We start from the raw sequence: 13,538 nt of genomic DNA, 5'->3' as shown, positions 1-13,538 counted from the left end.
GGAAAGAAGGAAGGAAGGAGTGAAAGACAGATGGGTGGGTGGAAGGAAGGAAATAAATAAAGGAAGGAAGGAAGGAAATAAAGGAAGGAAGAAAGGAAGGAGGGAAGGAAGGAAGAAGAAAGGGAGGACAGAAGGAAGGAGGAAGGAAAGAAAGAGAGAAGGAGGGAAGAAAAGGAGGGAGGGAGGAAAGAAGGAAGGACGGGAGGAAAGAAGGAAGGACGGGAGGAAAGAAGGAAGGACGGAGTGAAAGACAGATGGATGGAAGGAAGGAAATAAATAAAGAAGGAAGGAAGTAAGGACATAAAGGAAGGAAGGAAGGAAAGATAGGAAGGAGGGAAGGAACGACGGAAGGACAGGAGGAAGGGAGGAAGGAAAGGAGGGAGGGAGGGAGGGAGGACAGAAGGAAGGAGGAAGGAAAGGAGGAGGGAGGGAGGAGGCAGGAAAGAAGGAAGGAAGGAGTGAAAGACAGATGGGTGGGTGGAAGGAAGGAAATAAATAAAGGAAGGAAGGAAGGACAGGAGGAAGGGAGGAATCATAAACTCCACTCCAGTCAACTCTGTGTGGACTTCTTTCTTTTTCTGCATCACAGGTATTTTCTTCTTCTGGTTTTCTGTGATTCTACCGTAGAACATAAAGTCTAGTTAAAGTGACAGTCTGCAGTTAACCCTCCTGTTGTCCTCGAGTCAAGGAAGGAAGGGAGGGATGGAGGGAGGGAGGACAGAAGGAAGGAGGAAGGAGGGAAGGAAGGAAGAAGAAAGGGAGGGAGGAACGAGGAAGGAAAGGAGGGAGGGAGGAAAAAAGGAAAGGAAGGAGGCAGGAAAGAAGGAAGGACGGGAGGAAGGAAAGAAAGAGAGAAGGAGGGAAGGAAGGAGGAAGGAAAGGAGGGAGGAAGGAAGGAGGAAGGAAAGGAGGGAGGGAGGACAGAAGGAAGGAGGAAGGAAAGAAAGAGAAGGAGGGAAGAAAAGGAGGGAGGGAGGGAGGACAGAAGGAAGGAGGAAGGAAAGGAGGGAGGGAGGACAGAAGGAAGGAGGAAGGAAAGAAAGAGAGAAGGAGGGAAGAAAAGGAGGGAGGGAGGAGGGAAGGAAGGAGGCAGGAAAGAAGGAAGGAAGGAGTGAAAGACAGATGGATGGAAGGAAGGAAATAAATAAAGAAGGAAGGAAGGAAGTAAGGAAATAAAGGAAGGAAGGAAGGAAAGATAGGAAGGAGGGAAGGAACGACGGAAGGACAGGAGGAAGGGAGGAAGGAGGAAGGAAAGAAAGAGAGAAGGAGGGAAGAAAAGGAGGGAGGGAGGAGGGAAGGAAGGAGGCAGGAAAGAAGGAAGGAAGGATTGAAAGACAGATGGATGGAAGGAAGGAAATAAATAAAGAAGGAAGGAAGGAAGGAAATAAAGGAAGGAAGGAAGGAAATAAAGGAAGGAAGGAAGGACAGGAGGAAGGGAGGAATCATAAACTCCACTCCAGTCAACTCTGTGTGGACTTCTTTCTTTTTCTGCATCACAGATATTTTCTTCTTCTGGGTTTCTGTGATTCTACCGTAGAACATAAAGTCTAGTTAAAGTGACAGTCTGCAGTTAACCCTCCTGTTGTCCTCGAGTCAAGGAAGGAAAGGAGGGAGGGAGGGAGGACAGTAGGAAGGAGGGAGGAAAGAAAGAGAGAAGGAGGGAAGGAAGGAGGAAGGAAGGAAGGAGGAAGGAAAGGAGGGAGGGAGGACAGAAGGAAGGAGGAAGGAAAGAAAGAGAAGGAGGGAAGAAAATGAGGGAGGGAGGAAGGAAAGGAGGGAGGGAGGAGGGAAGGGAGGAGGCAGGAAAGAAGGAAGGACGGGAGGAAAGAAGGAAGGAAGGAGTGAAAGACAGATGGATGGAAGGAAGGAAATAAATAAAGAAGGAAGGAAGGAAGGAAGGAAAGATAGGAAGGAAATAAAGGAAGGAAGGAAATAAATAAAGGAAGGAAGGAAGGACAGGAGGAAGGGAGGAATCATAAACTCCACTCCAGTCAACTCTGTGTGGACTTCTTTCTTTTTCTGCATCACAGATATTTTCTTCTTCTGGTTTTCTGTGATTCTACCGTAGAACATAAAGTCTAGTTAAAGTGACAGTCTGCAGTTAACCCTCCTGTTGTCCTCGAGTCAAGGAAGGAAGGAAGGAGGATTGAAGGAGGAAGGAAAGGAGGGATTGGAGGGAGGGAGGACAGAAGGAAGGAGGGAGGAAAGAAAGAGAGAAGGAGGGAAGGAAGGAGGAAGGAAAGGAGGGAGGGAGGACAGAAGGAAGGAGGAAGGAAAGGAGGGAGGGAGGAGGGAAGGAAGGAGGCAGGAAAGAAGGAAGGACGGAAGGAAAGATAGGAAGGAGGGAAGGAACGACGGAAGGACAGGAGGAAGGGAGGAATCATAAACTCCACTCCAGTCAACTCTGTGTGGACTTCTTTCTTTTTCTGCATCACAGATATTTTCTTCTTCTGGTTTTCTGTGATTCTACTGTGAACAGAAGATTTGAAGCTTTTCTCTGACAAACATCATCGTAAACTCCACATATTTGGATTTTGGTCTTCTTTTTTTTTTAACTTTTATTCAATTTTCCAAAAACATACAAAAAAATCAAATCGCGAAATTACAATTTTCACAAGTTAAGAAGACTGGTCCATAAATGAGAAAAGAGAGAAGCACAGCACTCAAACAATATGAAAGTCCATCTGTCAGATTCCCATAATGTCACATTTCAAACGTGTGTCCAGTTAGTTCAGCTCCAAATTGAATTTAACTCCAAGACGTTTCAATGGTTTCTTCCATTTCTGCTGAAAAGTATGAATCCTCCCATTGATGTAATGTCCCAATTTTTCAAGAGTCACAACCTCAGATATCAGAGATCTCCATATAAGAACAGAGGGAGGGTCATCTCCGACCCACTTCACCATGATTGCTTTCCTTGCCAGCATTAACCCTTAAACAGGCCTTACTAGTTATGTCATTTGCACTTAAAGTAAGGAAGGAAGGAAGGAAAGAAGGAAGGAAGGAAAGAAGGAAGGAAGGAAGGAAGGAGGGAAGAAAGAAGGAAGGAAGGAGGGAAGAAAGGAAGGAAGGTAGGAAGGAAAGGAGCGAGGAAGGAAGGAAAGGAGGGAGAAACGGAAGGGAGGGAGGTAGAAGGAAGGAGAGGAAGGAAGGAAGGAAGGTAGGAAGGAAAGGAGCGAGGAAGGAAGGAAAGGAGGGAGAAACGGAAGGAAGGCAGGAAGAAGGAAGGAAAGGAGGGAGGAAGGAAGGAAGAAAGAAAGGAAGGACAGATGAAGGAAGGAAGAAAGGAAGGACAGATGAAGGAAGGAAGAAAGGACAGAAGGAGGGAACATTTACCCTAACAGCTGAACTTAGATCTGAGGAAGGAAGGAAGGAAGGAAGAAAGAGGTTCTGTATCTCCTGGTGCACGTTGTCTGTTTAAGGGTTAAGAGAGATTGAAATACTTCCTCATGTAGTTTAAGAACATTGGGGACACTTCCAAGCAAACATATAAGTGGGTTTGCTGACACCTGTTGTCCTATTGCAACACTAATGTTTGCACATATCGCACTCCAGAACGGATTTTGGTCTTTTGATGGTGTAGAACAGGACATTTAAAGACACGAATGTTTTCTTTAACCCTTAAACAGGCCTTACTAGTTATGTCATTTGCACCTGAAGGAAGGAAGGAAAGGAGGAAGGAAGGAAAGGAGGGAGGGAGGGAGGAAGGAAGGGAGGGAGGAAGAAGGAAGGAAAGGAAGGAAGGAAGGAAGGAAGGAAAGGAGGGAGGAAGGGAAGGAAGGGAGGAAGAAGGAAGGAAAGGAAGGAGGGAGGAAGGAAGGAAGGAAGGGAGGGAGGGAGGGGGGAAGAAAGGGAAGGAGGAAGGAAGGGAGGGAGGGAGGGAGGGGGGAAGGAAGGAAGGAAGGAAAGGAGGGAGGGAGGAAGGAAGGGAGGGAGGAAGAAGGAAGGAAAGGAAGGAAGGAAGGAAGGAAGGGAGGAAGAAGGAAGGAAAGGAGGGAGGAAGGGAAGGAAGGGAGGAAGAAGGAAGGAAAGGAAGGAGGGAGGAAGGAAGGAAGGAAGGGAGGGAGGAAGGAAGGGAGGGAGGGAGGGGGGAAGAAAGGGAGGGGGGAAGAAAGGGAAGGAGGAAGGAAGGGAGGGAGGGGGGAAGGAAGGAAGGAAGGGAGGGAGGAAGGACAGATAAAGGAAGGAAGAAAGGACAGAAGGAGGGAACATTTACCCTAACAGCTGAACTTAGATCTGAGGAAGGAAGGAAGGAAGAACAGATGAAGGAAGGAAGGAAGGAAGGACAGAGGAAGGACCCGGGAGGACAACAGGAAGGTGAAAGAGTCTGTATCTCCTGGTGCACGTTGCCTGTTTAAGGGTTAAGAAAATATAACGGCTGTTAAACGACAGAATAATGACGACTGAGTTTTATTGTTTAGCAGCATAATGAAACGTTTCTTTACAAAGATAATAAAAGCTAATGATACGGAGGTAGAGACGCGTCAAACACCGGGAGGACTTCAGGGTCCTGCAGGTTTCTTTCTCGGTCTTCCGTGTCTGAGCGGAGGTTCGTAGAGCGGGAAGCGCAGATTCTTCATGCTCTCCTGGCAGGAGAGCAGCAGCTTGCTGTAACCCTGCAAACACACGTTAAACACACGTTAAACACACGTTAAAACACACGTTAAACACACGTTAAACACAACGTTAAAACACACAAACACACGTTAAAACACACGTTAAACACGTTAAACACACATTATAACACACGTTAAACACGTTAAACACGTTAAAACACACGTTAAACACGTTAAAAACACATTATAACACACGTTTAAACACGTTAAAACACACGTTAAACACGTTAAAAACACACGTTAAACAAAACATTAAAACACGTTAAAACACACGTTAACTGACCGAAAAGTCTCGGTCCGCGTCGTACCGTGCCTTGTTGATGGCGGCTTGTTTAGCCTCCCGCATTTCCTACAAACAAAAAAACATTTTCAGACAGATAATCGCCTTTTTCAGAGTAAAGGTGATAACATGTGTTGTGTGTATGTGATGAAGAGCTCCGGCTGCTGTGTGACTGTGTCGGACGTTGAATGAAACTCTCACCTGCAGTTTTTTTTTTTTTTTTTTTTTTTTTTAAAGATTTTGTTGGCATAGATGCCTTTATTTATCAGTAGATAGACAGGAAACATGGGAGAGAGAGGGGGGTGTGACATGCAGCAAAGGACCTCCGATCGGGATTCGAACCGGGGTCGGCTGCGTATATGGTATGCGCTCTAACCACTCGACCACCTGCGCGCCTCACCTGCAGTTTTTTAACGGCAGCGTCTGCAGCCGCCTGGTCGGCGGCGTGTCTGCAGCCGGCGCCGTGTCTGTAGTCGGCGCCGGCTGCAGACACGGCGCCGCAGAGCTGAGCGTCCGTCGTCTCCAGAGTCTCGCTCAGAGCCGACAGCTTCTTCTCCAGCAGCAGCTCCTTCATGCCGCTCTTCTGCTGGACGTCCAGGATGAGCTGCGTCTGTTTCTGCAGCAGCTCGTCACGCTCGCCCTCAACCTGTCCGAGAAACACACACACACACACACACACACACACACACACACACACACACACACACACACAGCGTTCAAATCATCTCCCAGCTACATTTACCCAGACTGTTTCTATGTTAGTTCCTCTCCCGGCTCCATCTATGAGATTATCTCTTAAACTCTAATCAACAGGGAGGTCAAACATGAGGCCCGTGGGCCAGAACCGGCCCGCCAAAGGGCCCAATCCTTCCTTCCCTTCATCTTTCTGACCTTCCTTCCTTTCCTCCTTCTTTCCTTCCATCCCTTCCTTCCTTCTTTCCTTCCTTCCATCTGTCCTTCCTTCCCTTCCTTCCATCTGTACTTCTTTCTTTCCTTTCATCCTTCTGACCTTTCTTCCTTCCTTCCATCCTTCTTTCTTTTCCTCCCTTCCTTCTTTCTTTCCTTCCTTCCTTCCATCTGTCCTTCCTTCCTTCCTTCCCTCCTTCTGACCTTCCTTCCTTCTTTCCTTCCATCCCTCCTTCCTTCTTTCCTTTCTTCCATCTGTCCTTCCTTTCCTCCTTCCTTCCTTCCTTTCATCCTTCTGACCTTCCATCCTTCCTTTCATCCTTCCTTCCTTCCTTCCATCCTTCTTTCCATCCATCCCTTCCTTCCTTCTTTCCATCTGTCCTTCCTTTCCTCCTTCCTTCCTTTCATCCTTCTGACCTTCCATCCTCCCTTTCATCCTTCTGACCTTCCATCCTTCTTTCTTTTCCTTCCTCCATCCCTCCCATCCTTCCTCCCTTTCATCCTTCCCTCCTTCCTCCCTTTCATCCTTCTGACCTTCCTTCCTTCCGTCCTTATTTCTGTTCCTTCCTTCGTTCCTTCATCAATCAATCCCTCCATCTGTCCTTCCCTCCTTTCGTCCTTCTGTCCTTCCTTCCTTTCGTCCTTCTGTCCTTCCTCCTTTTCATCCTTCTGTCCTTCCTTCTTTTCATCCTTCTGTCCTTCCTCCTTGTCATCATTTTCATACCACCGATGTTTCGATTTATGCATGAAAATGAGTTTGACCCTACGGTGCTAAAACGTTTAGATTCAGCCAAAAGTCAGAGAGAAGAAGAGAGAAACCGTTAGAGGAGAAATCATTTTACGGGACATTTCTCTTCGGGACTCGTGTGACCCCTGACAAACATTCCCAGACGTAGACGAACAGAAGCGAGACTCTGAGCGTTACCTTCATGAAAGCCTTCAGCAGCAGCTCGTGTTGCACGCCCAGATCTCTCAGCTCCGTCTCCATCTTCTTCACACGAGCTCGACTCACCTGCCGACACACAACGGCCACAGAGTCTAAGTTCAAAGACTTCAAGAAAGAGAGAGAAAGAAAGAAAGAAAGGTGGAAGGACGGGAGGAAGGAAGGAAGTATGGAAGAAAGGAAGGAAGGATGGATGGAAGGAGTGAAAGGAAGGAAGGAAGGGAAGAAAGATGGAAGGGCGAGAGGAAGGAAGGAAGGGAAGAAAGATGGAAGGAAGGAAGAAAGGAAAGAAAGAACAAAAGGAAGGACAAGGATGAAAGGAAGGAACGAAAGAGAAAGATGGAAGGACAGAAGGAAGGAAGGATGGGAGGAAGGAAGGGGTGAAAGACAGATGGATGGAAGGAAGGACGGACAGGAGGAAGGAAGGACAGAAGGATGGAAGGAAGGAAAGAAAGATGGAGGGACAGAAGGAAGGAAGGACAGAAGGCTGGAAGGAAGGAAAGAAAGATGGAGGGACAGAAGGAAGGAAGGAAGGAAGGAGTGAAAGACAAGGAAGGAAAGAAAGAAGGAAGGACAGAAGCATGGAAAGTGAAAGACAGATGGAAGGAAGGAAGGAAAGAAAGAAAGATGGAAGGACGGGAGGAAGGAAGGAAGGACAGAAGGATGAAAGAAAGGAAGGAAGGAAGGAAAGAAAGAAGGAAGGACGGGAGGAAGAACAGAAGGATGGAAAGATAGAAGGAAGGAAAGAAAGACAGATGGAAGGATGAAAGAAAGGAAGGAAGGAGTGAAAGACAGATGGAAGGAAGGAAGGTGTGGCTCTGACTCACGGCTCTCTCGGCTTTGGCCTCCTCGTGGTCCTCCAGCTGTTTGTGGAGTTTGGGAAGCTGCTGCTCGGCTTCCAGCAGAGACTCACGCAGACTTTTGTTCTCCTGCAGAGCCGCTAACAGATCGCTGTCCGCCCGCGCCTGCTGCTTCTTCAGCTCGGCCAGTTCCTCCTACCAAACACCATCAGACACCATCAGACACCCTCAAACACCAGCCAACACCAACAAACATCATCAAACACCATCAAACACCAACAACACACCAACAAACACCATCAAACATCATCAAACACCATCCAACACCATCAAACACCAGCGAACATCATCAAACACCAGCAAACACCATCAAACACCATCAAATATCATCAAACACCACCGAACACCACCGAACACCAGCAAACACCAGCCAACACCACAACACACCAACAAACACCAACAAACACCATCAAACCTCATCAAACACCATCAAACACCATCAAACACCATCAAACCTCAAACACCATCAAACACCATCAAACAAACACCAACAACACACCAGCCAACACCACAACACACCAACAAACACCAGCCAACACCAGCAAACACCATCAAACCTCATCAAACACCATCAAACATCAAGCACCATCAAACACCATAAAACACCATCAAACCTCTTCAAACACCACCGAACACCAGCAAACACCAGCCAACACCACAACACACCAACAAACACCATCAAACCTCATCAAACACCATCAAACACCATCAAACACCAGCAAACACCAGCCAACACCATCAAATATCAAACACCAACAACACACCAGCCAACACCATCAAACACCATCAAACACCAGCAAACATCATCAAACACCATCAAACCTCTTCAAACACCATCAAATATCAAACACCAACAACACACCAGCCAACACACCAACAAACACCATCAAACCTCATCAAACACCATAAAACACCATCCAACACCATCAAACCTCATCAAACACCATCAAACACCAGCAAACATCATCAAACACCATCAAACCTCTTCAAACACCATAAAACACCATCCAACACCATCAAACCTCATCAAACACCAGCAAACCTCTTCAAACACCATCAAACATCAAGCACCATCAAACACCATAAAACACCATCCAACACCAGCAAATATCAAACACCAACAAACCTCAAACACCATCAAACACCATAAAACACCATCCAACACCAGCAAACCTCATCCAACACCATCACACACCATCAGACACCATCACACACCAGCCAACACCATCAAACATCACCAAACACCATCAAACCTCATCAAACACCATCAAACCTCATCAAACACCATCAAACCTCATCAAACATCATCAAACACCATCACACACCATCAAACCTCATCAAACACCATCACACACCATCAAACCTCATCAAACACCACCAAACACCATCAAACCTCATCAAACACCATCAATCACCAGTAAACACCATCAAACATCAGCCAACACCATCAAACACCATCAGACACAATCAAACACCATCAAACATCAGCCAACACCGTCAAACACCATCAATCACCAGTAAACACCATCAAACACCATCAGACACAATCAAACATCAGCCAACACTGTCAAACACCATCAAACCTCATCAAACATCATCCAACACCATCAAACACCATCAAACCTCATCAAACACCATCAAATATCATCAAACACCATCAAACACCAGCAAACACCATCAAACACAAGCCAACACGATCACACACCATCAAATACCAGCCAACACCAGCCAACACCATCAAACACCATCAAACCTCATCAAACATCATCAAACACCATCAAACATCATCAAACATCATCAAACACCAGCAAACCTCATCAAACACCATCAAACACCATCAAACCTCATCAAACACCATCAAACCTCATCAAACACCATCAAACACCATCACATACCAGCCAACACCATCAAACACCATCAAACATCACCAAACACCATCGAACCTCATCAAACATCATCAAACCTCATCAAACACCATCAAACCTCATCAAACATCATCAAACATCAGCCAACACCATCAAACACCATCAAACACCATCAACCACCATCAAACGCCATAAAACACCATCCAACACCATCAAACACCATCAAACACCAGCGAACAACTGATGTCCATGTTTAGTCTGTAACGTCTCTCACCTTCAGCTCCTTCTGCTCAGCCAGCAGTCTGCTCTGAACACCAGAGTAATATTCCTCAGCGCTGCGGTACGTCCTGTCGTGATCCGCCGTCAGAGTCACGACGCGTTCTCTCATCTGCTCCTCGATCTCCATCACTTCAGCTCGTCTCTTCTTGTTCTCCGCCTCCGTCATCGACTGCATCTTCCTGTGATATCTCTCCTCGATTTCTATTTGAGGAACAACAAGAGGAAACATGTTTATACCAACTACTGTACTGTAATACTGTGATACTGCATACTACATCACTCATAATACTGCAGTACTTTTACTGTAATACTGCATACTACATCACTCATAATACTGCAGTACTTTTACTGTAATACTGCATACTACATCACTCATAATACTGCAGTACTTTTACTGTAATACTGCATACTACATCACTCATAATACTGCAGTACTTTTACTGTAATACTGCATACTACATCACTCATAATACTGCAGTACTTTTACTGTAATACTGCATACTACATCACTATAATACTGCAGTACTTTTACTGTAATACTGCATACTACATCACTATAATACTGCAGTACTTTTACTGTAATACTGCATACTACATCACTATAATACTGCAGTACTTTTACTGTAATACTGCATACTACATCCCTATAATACTGCAGTACTTTTACTGCAATACTGCATACTACATCACTATAATACTGCAGTACTTTAACTGTTTTACCTCTGACTCTCTTGTCGTAGTCGTTGGTTAGCTCCATCAGCTCCACCTGGTGTTTCTGTTGAGAATCAGAAGAAGAAATGTCTCTGCTGCAGAAATAGAAACAGAAGAAGAAGAAGAAAAACTGCAGAACCAAAAGTAATAAAAACCCAAGCGGACCAGTTTGAGCTCCTTGATGCAGTCCTGGTTGTGCAGTTCTCTCTCTCGGACGTCGGCCTGCAGTGCGTGAGCGTCTCTCCTCAGCCTGAGCTCAGACTCGGCGTGCTGGTTCTGGATCAGCGCGGTGGAGGAAACGCCGTCTATCTTCAGCTCAGAGACGGCTTCGTGCTGCTCAGACAGGACATGCTTCAGCTTCTGCTTGTACACCTGGAAGTGATCATAACCTGTTAGTGTGCTGCAGAGTAGTGCTTTCTGATTTAAGAAGAAAACTTAAAAGAAAACGTGAAGTGAAAATGAACTTTGAAGTCTTACAACAATAAAAATAAAGTTGTCATGTAGTGGCTTTTTAAAATGAGTAAATCTCTGAAGTGTGTGTGTGAGGCTCACAGTGATCTCCACTCGGTGGCGCTCCTCCGCCTCCTCTCGCTCCCTGCGTTTGCTCCTCAGCTCCGCCTGCGTCTCCTCCAGGTTCCTCTTGCTGATTTCCCAGAAGGCCTGAACTTTGTCTCGCTCCAGCTGGAAGTAGCTCCTCTCCTCTCGCTCCCGATCCAGCTCCTCTCTGAGCCGCACGATGTGTTCCTCCAGCTGCAGGGAGGGAGGAACGAAGGAAGGAAAGAAGGAAGGAAGGAGGGACGAAAAAGAAGGAAGGGAGGAAGGAAAGAAGGAAGGAAAGGAGTAAGGAGGGAGGGAGGGAGGAAAGGAGGAAGGAAAGAATGAAGGAAGGAAGGAAAGAAAAAAAGAAGGAAGGCAAGAAGGAAAAGAAGGAGGGAAGGAAGGAAGGAGGGAAAGAAGGAAGGAAGGAAAGATGGAAAGAAAGAAGGTAGGCAGGAAAGAATGAAGGAAGGAGGGAAGGAAGGAAGGAAGGAAAAAAAGACAAGAAAGAAAGATAAAGGAAGAAAGAAAGAACAGATGGAAGGGCAGAAGGAAGAGAAGATAGGAAGGAAGGAAAAAGAAAAGAAAGATTGTACAATAATATTTGTTTAATCTTCAACCCAGCAGTGTTTTGTTTGTGTTAATTGTTTTCAGACAGTTTCCATGACAACAGTTTGAGACTTGAAAGTATTTTGGCTTTTAATCTGCATCTGGAGAAATATCAGTGAAATCACATCTTCCTTGTTAATCTAGTCCAGATTTAAAGTGTCTAAGTAAAGTGGTTTTTAACGTGGACCTGCTCTAATGTTGTCTGCATGGTAAAAAAAAAAAAACTAACAATGAAATCGCCTTTTCAAAATAAAAGGTTTCCTCACACATCTGAAAATGGGTTTAAACTAGAGCTGGGCGATATGGACAAAATCAAATATCATGATAAGCAACGATATTATAGATATTATAATATGCACCCATGAATAACATACTGACTAGCACTTTAATACAGTATTACCGTAGCCCTTATTTCTCACTGTATCCTATCCTTTACTGTATCTTATGGTATAATTGCTGCTAACATTGTACCTTTTTAAAAAATATTTATGCAGATAGCAATGCCATGCAGCGTTAGCGCTAGCGACATGGCATTGTTGTCTGGTTTTTTGTTTTGTTTTTTACTTCTGTTGTTATTTGTTTTTATGGCATGTCTGTCTGTCTTTTAATGTGAGGACTACAGGTGGAAATTAGCCTTGAGCTAATATATTTATATTAAAGGTATATTTACAATATGTCATTGCACCGATTGTCCATTAATATGCATTGTCCTCAGTAAATAAACGATATAATAATAATGACAAAGTGGGTAAAAGGTAAGTAACAGAACAGCTAGAACAGTCTGGTAAGTTCAAAAAATTACATATTTTACTGTAATGCATCATTTAAAAGCAGGAAAAGACGACTCTGGTGACATATCGCGATATTACGATATCCTAAATCTAAAAGACGATATTTAGTCTCATATCACCATATCGTTATATTACCCACTAGCCCTATGAGTTATGATGCTTTGCTACGATGTATAACCCTTATTATATTATATTTATCTTGCTATTCTCTCCTAACTGCAGTGTGGTGCCTCTCTGAGCAGTTTTTATAGATTTAAAAGGTAAAAGTTGAGCAGCTCTTACCTGATCTTTGGACATCTCATCAGTAGACAGACCGTCCACCACCGCAGAGGATTTCCCCTTCAACACCTTCTTACTTTTACTCTTCGGAGGCTTCACACAGACAGAAAAAACACATATGAAACATTAATTTAAAGCTGAAAGTCTAACTGATGCTAAGCTACACGCTGACATTCATCTGTTATTATTATTATTATAATATTAAAAGCAGATTAAACCTTCGGTCTGACTCACCATGATGGAGAGAAGAAGACGCTCACAGGCTGCAGAGAAGAGGAGAGATTAGATTAAGCACTTCAAACTAAAACAAGGATCCTCTGCTGCTGCCTGCTGCGTGTAAACACGGGCTGCTGTCATGGCAACGCGACTCTTTCTTCTTCGTGGTTCCTTAATAACGGCGGATTGCATCACATATGTTCGCACTACCGCCATCTAGTGGAATGACATCGCTCCTACACCGTCCCGTCAGTCCACTTCTGGTAACCCCTCACATACGGTTCATACTCTGACTCATGAATCGTCTATACAGCAATTCCCATTCATAAATTCCCTGTCAGTCATTAAAACATGTTTAATTAATCCTTCTGTTTGATTAAAAAGACAATCATAATCTCTATTTTATGGTCCAGGAGAACATTTTATGGAAAAAAATGTTTGAATGCTGTACATTTGCATATACAAACATGTGTATCAGCTGCACACATTTTTTTAAAAGATGCATTTTATTTAAATTTTCTGTTTTTACAGCTCTCGAATGTAAAAATGGGTCAAATTTGACCATGAACAGTATGTAAGGGTTAATATGAATGAATAATAATAAGAAATATGAACTAAATAAATAATAATTAAAAAAAACATAGTT

The 13,538-nt window shown here is 44.5% G+C and overlaps 1 protein-coding gene across 1 annotated transcript; it reads right to left on the bottom strand.

The window, feature by feature from the left end:
- Positions 1-4,502: 4,502 nt before the first annotated feature.
- On the bottom strand, positions 4,503-12,988 carry LOC128379164 (dynein regulatory complex subunit 4-like). The gene is made up of 11 exons (XM_053338804.1): positions 12,911-12,988; positions 12,680-12,769; positions 11,013-11,210; positions 10,626-10,832; positions 10,470-10,524; positions 9,745-9,950; positions 7,573-7,740; positions 6,728-6,814; positions 5,297-5,542; positions 4,900-4,965; positions 4,503-4,616 (listed from the first exon to the last, which is right to left on the bottom strand). The coding sequence occupies exons 1-11, from the start codon at positions 12,911-12,913 to the stop codon at positions 4,503-4,505; spliced, it is 1,440 nt and encodes a 479-aa protein (XP_053194779.1). The 5' UTR covers positions 12,914-12,988.
- Between the last annotated feature and the right edge of the window lie 550 nt (positions 12,989-13,538).

The sequence above is a fragment of the Scomber japonicus genome, chromosome 2, assembly GCF_027409825.1.
Source record: "Scomber japonicus isolate fScoJap1 chromosome 2, fScoJap1.pri, whole genome shotgun sequence".
Taxonomy (NCBI): Eukaryota; Metazoa; Chordata; class Actinopteri; order Scombriformes; family Scombridae; genus Scomber; species Scomber japonicus.
The sequence above is the reverse complement of the archived record's forward strand: the minus strand, read 5'-3'. Positions and strand labels throughout refer to the sequence as shown.